The sequence below is a fragment of the Pongo pygmaeus genome, chromosome 4 (genome assembly GCF_028885625.2).
Source record: "Pongo pygmaeus isolate AG05252 chromosome 4, NHGRI_mPonPyg2-v2.0_pri, whole genome shotgun sequence".
Taxonomy (NCBI): Eukaryota; Metazoa; Chordata; class Mammalia; order Primates; family Hominidae; genus Pongo; species Pongo pygmaeus.
Window position 1 is genome coordinate 82166226 of NC_072377.2, and position 12129 is coordinate 82178354.

Sequence of the window (12129 nt, forward strand, 5' to 3'; positions counted from 1 at the left end):
AGATTGTAGGAAAATAGAGAAAGACTGTTCTCCAGTTTTCTCACCCCCGCTGTGGGTTTTATATTTACAATTTAACTTTGGGGTTTGAGTAAGACAAACATTTAATGTATAGAATTTTGGCCTGGCGCGGTGGCTCATGCCTGTAATCCCAGCACTTTGGGAGGCCAAGGCAGGCGGATCACGAGGTCAGGAGATCGAAACCATCCTGGCTAACATGGTGAAACCGCGTCTCTACTAAAAATACAAAAAAAAAAATTAGCTGGGCATGGTAGTGGGCACCTGTAGTCCCAGCTACTTGGGAGGCTGAGGCAGGAGAATGACGTGAACCCGGGAGGCGGAGCTTGCAGTGAGCCGAGATCTCTCCACTGCACTCCAGCCTGGACGACAGAGCGAGACTCCATCTCAAAAAAAAAAACAAAAAAAAAAAACAAAGAATTTTCATTAGTGCTGGCCGTGTTTCAAATGGCAAGGGAACATGGGAACTATCATGTGGCAATATAGTGAATGTTAAACTTTGTCCAAATCCTGATTTATTTTTCAGTTCATATCTTTCTGGGCTTGACATGGCTGATGGTGTAGCTGAAACCCTCCTAACACTAAAAGCCATTTAATCTTTTCTGTAATAGGAGCAGAAAATAGTTAATCATCCACCTAGTAATATAAGATTACTCTGAATATTATCTTCTATACATTAAAACAGTTCTAGTTTGTAGAATAATACCATACAAGTTTTATTTTTAAATTCTAGTTATTTTCAGTACTTAAATGTAATTCTAGAATTCCTCCACAACTTTTAATATTTTGTATGCCAGTGATTCTCAAGATAAATCATGGTTGTAGTAGTTGTTACTGTTGGCAGTTTGTAGTAGTATTCAGGTATTTTGGGGATGGGGGAAAACACCAAAAATCAGTGTCTTTTATCTGGTGATCACTGTGGTATCTACAGTATTCTAGTCTCCTGCACAAAAACTGAACCCACTGGGCCTATGCATCCCTCACACTTTTTTTCTAGTATAAAAGCAATACATATGTGTTGTAGAACAATTAAAAATTCAGAAAGTGATACATGAGAAAATAAAAATAAATCCTTAATTCTGTCATCTTGGGGTACCTCTGCTAATATTTTATTGTCTTCCATTCTTTTTCTATGCATATGTGTTTTGTAGAGTTAAGAGATATAAGCAATATGGATTTTTAAAAACCTTATTTTCCCCTCACTTAGCTTTATGTCATAATGGCCCAATAGTTTAGTTTTTTAAATTAACTTTTTTAATTTATAAAATTAATGTATATTTCAGCATAAATTATAGAAAATATAAGCAAAAGAAACAACTAAAATTCTCACAATTTTACATCCATGAATAACTTCTATTAAAATCTGGTTTATATCTTTCTATTTTTCTAGGAAGACAACTTCCTAATATTAAAAATGAGATGACCCTATACATCCTTGTACATTCTTTAGGGATGTCTACCTACTCCTCAGAAGTCCCATTTCTTTGGGTCCTTAAAGTCTACATTGGTACTGGATGTCACCTGGCCATAGTGTACTCATTCCTGGCTCATCAGTTTTTTATTCTGAATGTAGATATGTCTAGAACTCTCTTGTTCCAGAATTGGAACATAAGAGGTAGCCATTTTCTGCCATGAAGAAGGAATCACCAAGAAAGCTGGTCTGCAATGAAAATGAAGAATGAAACAGACATAACAGGAGATGTAAAATGAATGACATAGAAAAGATCTTAGTGGCTTTCCTTTTCCTTTATGGAGCCCTACTGCTCACCCTTATCCCATTATCCTCATAATCTTACCGCTTTTTCTCCCTCAACTATCTTGAATTGGTTTCTTACTACTTTTAACTGGAGGATCTTAACAGTTTATCTTATTTCAGTTATGATATAAATATGTATCGAAGATTTTAATATCTCTGAATATATTTCTGTAACATTTAGTATAGCTATATAGCTACCATCATATGTATGTATCATAAAGTCTTGTTATTCCTTTAGGTTCTGATTTTCAGGGTTTTAAAGTTATAAATAATTTATCAAGGAATATATTGTTGCTAAATTTGGGGACTCGGGCTTTTGTTTTTTCTTTAGGACAGATTGCTGAGTTAAAGGGTATTATGCATAGTTTTTAAAGCACCTTTCATGTGCTTTGCCAAGTTGCTCTCCAGAACAATTTTATCCATATGTAACTCCATCAGCAATGTATGGAAAGGCCTCTTTCTTCACATCCTTGGCTAGCATTGGATGTTCCTTTTCTAAAAAGTCTTTTATCCCAATAGATTTTTACAAATCAGGTGGTTTCTTTTCTGAGCATTCTGGTTTCACATGGCTTATGTGCTCACCCAATGCTACGGGTTTGTTTGTTTGTTCGTTTGTTTTTGCTAAATAGGAGTAACTGAGTACCCTGCATCCACTGAGAAATCTTCTGCTTCCTGAAAGCTCTAAGGTAAAGATAATTAGCTGAATGCTCTGTTATAACAGGATGGAAAAAGAAATGGTGGCCTCAGGTAGCCAATCCACTGAGTCTCTCCAGGTAAAATTACATTGGTTTTGACAAGTTATGTTACCTTTCATAAAATATAATTTTAAAATGATATTAATCTGGGTGGGTAGTATTTTCTTGGTTTTTTTCTAATAGTAGCTTATTGTGGGCTTAACTATATACCAGTGTTCTGTACTAAATGCTTTATATACATCACTTAATTTTCATACCAAACTTGTGATATAATTTCTGTTGTTGGCCCTGTTTTTGTAGAGTTCTAGGAAATTACCCCAAGGTCACTCAGTGAGTGGTGGTGGTGAAGGGCTGGAGAGGGATGATGAGAACAGGCAGGTCCCCTGACTCCTGCCAAGCGTGGTTGCCCCAGCATGCCGCCTCGTTCCAGTTGTCTTCCCTTTCATCCTTCCACAATTCCAGTCATTCATGTCCATCCTTTAGGGACAACAGATACTAGAAAAAAAATCAACAAAAAAAATTTTACATGTATTTTTGAAGTCTCCAGACCAAATGCCAACACCTGCCACCTAAAGGTGAGTACCTGCTGCCCATTCTTCAGCAGTGTAAATTTACTAAAGGGTCTTTGGCGTTTGTGTGTTTGGAGAAACTTTAGTCGAGGACAAATCCTTATTATTAGGTTAAATATGCTTCTTGTGTGATTATAGTAGTTGCTTACCCTGAATGAGAGATTATTTATACTAAGAAAACAATAAAAACTGTCAAAGCCTATCATTTATTTTCCCACTGTCACATACTTAATGAATTTCTTGTGTCTGTTTTCAGGATTGAGCTAAATCATGATTGATAAATTGAGACATACGGTGTCATCTTCAAAATCATGAAAAATCACTAGGTGTGTTCTCTGAAAGGGAGGAAGAAGCAGTGTTTTCATCCTTTGTGATGGTGAGGCCCTTTTGGAGTTTTATTTGGAAGTTATTCTAAGTGTTTACAATGCAGAGATATTGCCCAGGAGTTTGCATTGGCTGCCTTCCCACCTTGTGCATTCCAGGTAGAAGGAAACAACATAGCAGTTTGGGTGAGTTGCCTTTGGTGTCAAACATGTATCTGAGCTTTGGCTTTTCTGCTTATTAGCTTTCTAACCTGGGATACATTATTTAACCTCATTTATTTAAGTGACAGTTATCTGTAAAACGATAGTAATAGTTTCTATCTCATAGGGTTTTGATGAATAAATGAATTTTATGAAGTATTTAGCATAGTATCTGCCCGTAGAAATTGCACAATAACTAAGGACACTTACCATCTCTCAGGTGTATTGATGACTCCCAAATCTCTCTCTCTCCCTAGTATAGTCCTAGCTGCACACAGGACTTCTACATTGGCAGCCTAAGCTGAACCTCCTCACCTTCACTGTCCCTGCTTCTTCTGGAGTCTTCATCTTGGTGATCACATCGCCTTCCACCCAGTGTCTACGCTAAATACCTGGCTGTCATCCTAGACTCTTTCCTCTCCTTCCTCTCCACTTCTGATCAGTCACCTGCCCATTCTTTTTCCCTAACATAGAATTCATCCCATTGACTGTCTTTTACCATCACTGCCTTAATTCAGGCTTTCGTCTCTTGTGAATAAAATCATAGTGGTTTCCCCTAAACATAGGCACTTTCTGGACTGCCTACCTGTAGGTGTTCAATTTTTCAGGATGTTTGGCTAGAAAAAGCTAAAAAGCTGCTAATAGCAATGTGTTACTTGATTGACTTTTCTTTCCCATGTGGTTTTGGTTTCACTACTTCCTCTTTTTGTGTGCTTTTATCTGTGTCCTGTGTACCTTAGTAAAATTGGCAGTTCATGTCTGCAAGACTTATCTTGCACAACTGTTCAGGGTAAGGAGAGGAAGTTGCGAGGAAGAAGATAGTAGTAGGGGGAGCAGTGGGATGGCTCTGCCAAATGACTCAGCTGCTAGTGAGGGCCTCTGAAATACAGTTATTGGTTCTTACTGCTTTGAAGAGTAAAGTTTGCTTTGATACCCTACCCTTCATTGTTTGAGAGTTGAAAAAGATTGTTTGAAACTACTGAAATAATATCCACATAAAATGTCCACGTTAGTAAGGACCCTTGTAAGTGGTTGTTTGGTTAAGCAAAAACTTTAAGGGGGTGTAGGTGTAATTTGAATGCAGCATGTTCCAGAAAGATCAGTGTGGAAAGTGGACCTAGTAGCAGAATTGCTAGATAACAACTAAGGATGGGAAGCGGGTGAAGCACATGGGAGGATTCCCCAGCTTCTGCTGAAATTCGACCAGGGTCCATTCTCTGTGGATTAACTTTTGGGGAATATAATAACAGCTGAAAAAGCAATGGAAATTTTCTAATTTTTCTTGGGTTATTCAAATCATGATTATTTGGAAAACTGTGTGTGGTTTTTTTAAACTGATGTGGGTAACTTTGTCAGCTTTTATTAGAAAACAAAACATAAATGTAATTTCAACTGTCATAGGCCCTAGATCAGGGGAAGAAATTGCCTTTTTTTTTTTTTGTATGAAATAATAAATGCTTCATGGGATACAGAGAGTTGAGAGTTGAGAAGGGTATTTAGTGTCATTCTTGAGTTTATAAATTAGAATTCCACCTATTCTGGATGAGGGTTTATATGGCCAGGATTACCTTCAGGAAACATGGATGTGGAATGGCACTGTATCACTGGCTTTTATTTTTAGGGATGTTGTTGGAAGAGGAGGATGTGTCTTTCAGTTGACTTTTCCCCTTGTCACTGTTACATATTTATGTTTGAAAATCCCTTTTTAATACTTCGGAGCATTTTCATATTTCATAGCTTTACTTTAAAATTAATATATGTTTATAATAGTTGAGATGTTTTTTCCTATTTACAATTGTGTTGATGCTTCTTCAAGGAAGAAATACATACTTGACGTTAAAGATAACCCAGGGTAGGGACATACATGTTACTAGTGAATGGGATAGTTTAAAATACCTGAATATCTTTTTTCCATTCATCAATATTACATGTAAGTTAGTGTTTAAAATAAATGTTGACTGATAGGTATTTTCTTGATCAGATTATACACATCATATTGAAGCCAGTATACTCAGACCTGAAAGAATAAGAATGAATTTGCAAAATCTTGTTTAATTAAGATCTGGGGAGGGGAGCACATTGTGAAAATACATATGCACAGGAACCGAATCAATGCTAGACAAACAATGTATTAGTTTACAATATAATAGGATAACTACAAGTTTGAAGGCTCAAATTGTGTCCATCAGCTGTAAATACAATTTTATATTTGGCTCAAGTGGCTGTTGAATATCAAGTGGTGCCGAGTCCCTCCAGAGCACCTAATGACCCCCTCGGCCTTGGAAGGAGTTTCACCACAGTCTCAGAAGAAATCCCAGTCGTGCCTTTAACTCTTTTGGCCCTTGGGAGTCATTGCAACCCCAGTACAAATGCTGGCCCAGGGATTTCCAGTGGCCACAAGTTATTGCACAGAGAGGTCTGTTCTAAGCCAGACTCTTACAGCTAAGGAGGTGTGAGATTAGCTCTTAAATACTGGTCTAGCATTAGCATGGTCTATAAAAGCACGTTAAGAAATAGCTCCTCAGTGATTATGTACCAGCCACTGGTTATTCTACTAAAGAGAAAAGGCAACATGGCAGCTTCACATTTCACATGAAAGACTAGCATTAACTGGGCCTGGCGTGTGGGCTTAACTTTGACATAACTGTAGTGATTATTTTAGACCCAGGAAAAAATGATTTCATACCAGTCTTTTCTTCACATAAGATTTGTGTAGCATTAAAATTATGGGTTACTGAATAAGCCATGAAGGCAAAAATGTGGAACTCTCCTTTGCCAAAACAGAAACATCCCTGTTTTGACTCCTGTCCAGTTTCCAAAACAACAAAACATACATACACCTTTGTTATTGCACATCTTTCACACAAACTTGTGTATGTATAATATACATATATATTTTTAAATATGCTACACATAAAAAAAGACTATGGCACTTTACAGAATATATGTTTAACAAAGATCATTACACCACAGATGTTTGAAAACTATACAAAAACCCTTATACAATTAATGCAACATTGTTTGAATTATTAGCACACAGGTTTAAAGAATCCACAGAATCCAAGGCAAATATTTCTGCCTCAGAGTTCATTGAGAAGCGCAGCCCATCCCATCCCGTCATGAGACTTTCTTTAAGCACAAATTCAGGCAAAATAAATAAGACTTTCCTGGTAGTAATAATGGTCCTATTTATTAGAGAAATAAGTGTGGGCCAACAATCTATTTTTAACATTTCTTTCTAGCATATTCCTCATACCCAGTGGTTTTTAAACAGCTGTGTGGAAGAGTATGGTTTAGATTAGCATGATTTTAGATGGTCCTTTCATCCCAAGCCTGGCTAATGGATTCAAGGTTTAAAAGTCCCAACATTACCTTTTTACTATTTACTAAGTCAGTGTTTAGGTAGTTTTTAGTGGTTTGGGGTTTTGTGTGTGTGCGTACCTGTGCTTTTGTCTTCTGTTGCGTTCAGATTAATAACACAAACACTGTCAAGTGAGTTTATTATGGCCAAGAAGTCACACTCCCTTGTGACTGTTCCCAGGTTGATCTAGAGGTACACTGCCACCTTAGCCAAAGAGCAGGTGATGGACATGCTCGGAGGATCCTGTGAGCTTAGGACTTAACTTGTAAGGACACTGAGATTGTAAACCTGTCAGAAAATGGTTTCTCTATCCAAGAAAGAGAAAAAAGTGAGTCTTCTGATAAGTTTATGGAAAAATTTTGTTTTTCATCAAGATTTGTCTGATGAATGGGATTGTTTTTAATGAAAATTATTGTCAAGGTTTGAGACTTGGTTAGAACATTATAAATGTACACACAGAGACAGGAGCTTTGTCCAGTGGCTCCTCCAGCCTCTTTCTGTGTGGTGTTAGAGCTGTGGTTAAGGTTTCCTAGGCTGCTATGAAGATACCCGTTTTTTTCTTCACCAAAATCACAGGATTTACATCTCACTCACTTTGAATTTTGGTTCAGGAATGGGAAACTCATTAAGGCTAGTTCCACACCTCCCACCCCTTTTGCCCTTAGCCCTTAATCTGTGAGAGAAGATGGTTTCTCATATAGGCCAAACACCAGAATGTAGTAAAACTTTGGTTGTCCCATTCCATCTCTGTATAATTATCTGTTCTGCACCAAGATACGGTGCTTTAGACTCAGACAGCTTTAACATGATTCACTCGGGGCAAGGTTGCAAAATCTGAAATCAGGGTTGTATAGCTGGTAGCACAACACACAATACCTTGTCCACATAAGGTACTTTTTCAAAACAAAGTCCTCAAGTGAGCAGATTAATGAACCCAAATACCTACACTTTTTCTCTTTCCAGAAATCTGGCAGTTCCATCTCACTTTCTTAAAGTGCTAAGGAGTGTTTCTGTATCATGATACAATTTTGAAGCTCCCATAATGTCAGAGTAGCTTGTTTCTGCACTGCTCTGGTCATTCTGAGATACTATCTATCTTCCTGAATCAGTGATATTGGTAATTTATGGAAAGTAGATTAAAAGCCCCTGAATCCTTATTCATAGTGGTATTTGATTCTTTTTGTAAACAGGTATAGGCAGTGCTGTGACCTTGATCTAGCTCCTCTTTTTGAATTAACTTTGTCCTCTGTGCTTTCCTGGAATCTTGGTTGCAGTTCTTTAGTTGCAGCAATTTAATGTTATCTCAGTCTGCTTTCAGGATCAACACCAGTAACTACAAAAACTTAACTCCCATAACTAGCTTCTTTTTGTTGTAGAATGCCATTCTGCTACTGTCGGGACTGGAAATAGAGCTGACTACAGCACGGTCACCAAACGGGGAGGAAAGGTCTCCCCGCAAGTGCCAAGATTCTGGCAGGTCCTCCCAGTGAACATCTGAATGAGCCACAGCTAGCTTGGAGACCTCAGTCCCTGGAAGGAGGAAACAAGAGTGAGGTTTCCTCTGGCAGTCAAAGCACAATCCTAACCTTAGAAGAAAAACATGTGAGCTCCAGGAGAAGAGGAGACTGGGCCAGAACTGGTGCTAGCCTGGCTGCTGGGAAGAGGAAAAAATACGTTTTCACTAGCAAGATTTCATATTTTTGTTCTCATATGATTGTATAGGTCCTTATTGTTTCTTTACTCAAATTTCTAAAATCTCTGGAGTGACAGTTTAGTTGATCCACCTTACCCTAGGATTCAGCCTAGAATAAGTTCCACAGCATGACTCCACGCCATCCCTGCTGACCCCTTTGGTCAGCTAAGCAAAAGACTGCCTTGCTGTGCCCTTTAGCACACATCCTGTCCCCAGTAAGTTTATAGTTTTCTGTTCGTTGGAGACACTTTGAAAGAACAGAGGAAAACAAAAACTCCAACCCAAAACCCCATTCTGAGGCAGAGATGCTCACAAACAAGCAGTGTTGGAGTAGAAACAGCCTGCAGATCTGGCGGACGATCTCTTCCGTTACCAGAGAAACTGCTGCCCTAGTGATTTAGATTATTATCCTTCATTGAACCTGGGGGAGATGGAGTCTGACAGAACTTGGCAACTCCAGGTCAGGGATTATATACTATTTTCATGTTCCATTCCTTATAATGTGCACTGCAGACCGCCTGTCCAGTAACTTTGCGTAGCTGGATGTGGCCTCTCATTGGTCCTGTTTAAGCCTCGGGCCGTGGAACGTGGCTTTGGTAGGTAAAGGTTAGTTCTCCACTTGACTCAAATGATGAAACTGTGGACTGTTTCACAAGATTACTCAAGGGAGAAAATGGCATTGTCTCTTCCAAACTAAAGGAGGCAGATGAGGTTTTTCCCCTCTTCAATTTCTTCCTGTACTTTGTCACTAGAGGTTGCAATTTCTGCTTGTGCGGAGAAGACAGCACAGATGAAAGTGAGGACTGTGCCCCCGATGGCGGTATAAAAGGCCCAGCCCAAGGAGCAGTCTCCAGGTTTGTAGGCAGATGCATAATGTCCACAGTAGTCCACGGCCTTCTGGCAACCCCAGCCAGCAGGGTAGAGTATCAAACCAAGGATAAGGAATAGACCTGTAGAACAGAAGAGAAAACAGATTAGAAAATCCCCATGGTGTTACAACTGTCCAGATCTGTTGTAATTGTTACTTGATTTGCTTGTTTTGGGCAAGGGCATCTATTCTGCAATAGAAAGTGTTAGGACTGTTTCATGCAAACTAATCTGACCTGATCAAGAAGTATCACATTATTAGAAATATTTTCAGCCACTTTTTTACATGTTGGAATGTGAATCCACTAAAAATTTCTCTTCTAGAAAAGCAAACTGGTACTCTTCTTCTTCTTAAGACAGAGTCTCAATCTGTTGCCCAGGCAGGAGTGCAGTGGTGCAGTTGTAGCTCACTGCACTTGAACTCCTGGGCTCAAGCTATCCTCCTGTCTCAGCCTCCCAAGTAGCTTGGATTACAGGCACACACCACCACACCCGGCTAAGTTTTTAAGTAGAGATGAGGTCTTGCTATGTTGCCCAGGCTGGTCTCAAACTCCTAAGCTCAAGTGATCCTCCCACCTCGGCCTCCACCATGCGTGGCCAACTTGTTACTATGTATTCCCACAGGGCTTTTGGTGCACTGAGCATTTCTCTTTTGGTCTAAGGCAGATGTTGGTAAACTAAGGCCCTCAAGCCAAATGTAACTTTATAAGTAAAGTTTTATTGGAACACAGCTGTGGCCATTCATTTTTGGATGCCTATGACTGCTTTGCTATGGTCTGCAAAATCTAAAATGTTTACTGTCTGGCTTTCTGCAGAAAGAGTTTGCCAACTCCTGGTCTAAGGAAATTCACACACAACCATCTGATGTCAACCTGATTAAATGCAAGAGCAAGGGCCACGAGGGAGACCAGGTCTTTACCTGATTGTTAGTGCTTTAAGTAGGCCAGATATTTCTGTATTTATATACACATTTACAAACAAATTGCAAACTTTGTAAGGACTTTCTGTCTGCGTACTTTTAAGAGAGTAGACACTAATAAGCTTTACTTCCATTTTGCTGACCTTACTACCTTGTCATTTTAAACACCTATTTTCCTGTTCTTCACAGCATTACTGCTCACTATATAACCAGAATGCATCACTTGAGTTATTTTTCCTGCCTAGTCCCACCAGAGCTAGGACTAGGGTGAGCCACAAAAGGAGTCGCTTGCTGACCTTCAGGTATCAGCCCTGTGCCTGCAGTGGGTGCCTCACCCTTGCTGCCAGTCACATGACAGCAGCTCCTCCCAAAAAAGCCAGAGGCCTGAAATGACAAAGGCAACCTAGGCCCCCCCCAGATTTTACCTGGCAACACTTTAAAACTTTCTTGGTAACAAATCTTTAGGCCAGGTGCAGTGGCTCACACCTGTAATCCCAGCACTTTGGGAGGCTGAGGCGGGTGGATCACGAGGTCGAGAGAGTGAGACCATCCTGGCCAACATGGTGAAACCCCGTCTAACTAAAAATACAAAAATAAGCTGGGCGTGGTGGCACACCTGTAGTCCCAGCTACTGGGAAGGCTGAGGCAGGAGAATTGCTTGAGCCCGGGAGGTGGAGGTTGCAGTGAGCCGAGATCGGGCCACTGCACTCCAGCCTGGCGAAAGAGTGAGACTCCCTCTCAAAAAAAAAAAAAAGATACTGCAAGAGGAGGAGGAGGGCAAAAACCTTTTCTCTGAAAAATTCAACCTGTGTAATCAAGAATGCTGTATCATAATCAAAGTTCCCACTTTTTAGATACCTGGGAATATCAATTCTATCCTTGTGAATTAATCTTGGCATCTTGGCTCTAAGTTCTGTTTCTTTACCTACCTTAACTGAAATTCTCTGGGTTTATCCCACCAAAGCTTCTAAGTCATTTACAGCAACTTCCCCACAAAGAAAACATGACTGACTTTATGGCAGTATGAGGCATGAAGGAAGATTGGGGACAGTGTTTCAACTCACACATCACAACTTTCACAGTGGTCTTCATCCTGTGATGGTGTCCAGCTTGGCATGTCACTACCAGGGCATTTTGGGATCCCAGTGTCTCCACCCCATCCCATTGTTCTTCTCAGATGGCCTCAAGGGACTTTGTAGAAGGGGTGGAGTAGAGGGAATCAATTCAGATGCTCATTGTCTGAAGAGGGGTGATTCACAAGGAAGTCTTTCTAACCCCCGGCCCTCTCTATAAATCTGAGTGGTGGGAACCTGGGAGGCAATGAGTTGTAGCAAGGAAATGTGATTGGTGCTGGGAAGAGCAAGTGAAGCTGGAGAGAGGCTGTTAAAATGACCAGCAGCCAGTTCCCCCAAGGCTAAGGCAGCCAGTGCAGACTCTTGGTCGTCTAGAATATGGAAGGTCCTGAACCACCGCAATGAAACGGTAGAAATCAAGTAGCAGAAAAGACCCCATAGTCTAGTGTGAGGACAGGAGGCTAGAACACAAACCAGAAATATGGTGGACCACAGCAGAGACTCACCAAATTGAGAGGTGATTCTGTTAATAGTTAAGAGCTTTGACTTTAGAGTTTGAATCCAGGCTCTGCCCTGTATGAGCTGAGTGACTGACATACGATTCCTCACCTGTAAAATGGACTAATCCATCACTCATAGGTGGCTGAGAATCGTGAA

The 12129-nt window shown here is 40.0% G+C and overlaps 1 protein-coding gene across 12 annotated transcripts in view; it reads right to left on the minus strand.

Annotated features, from left to right (window-relative positions):
• Positions 1-5591: 5591 nt before the first annotated feature.
• The window catches only part of LHFPL2 (LHFPL tetraspan subfamily member 2), a 157761-nt gene continuing 151223 nt past the window's right edge, over positions 5592-12129 (minus strand). For all 12 annotated transcript variants that reach the window (XM_054488627.2, XM_054488629.2, XM_063664937.1 and 9 more), the window contains one exon: positions 5592-9563. In XM_054488627.2, the coding sequence (XP_054344602.1) occupies positions 9307-9563 (257 nt within the window). In that variant the 3' untranslated portion in view covers positions 5592-9306. The remainder of the gene's footprint in view (positions 9564-12129) is intronic.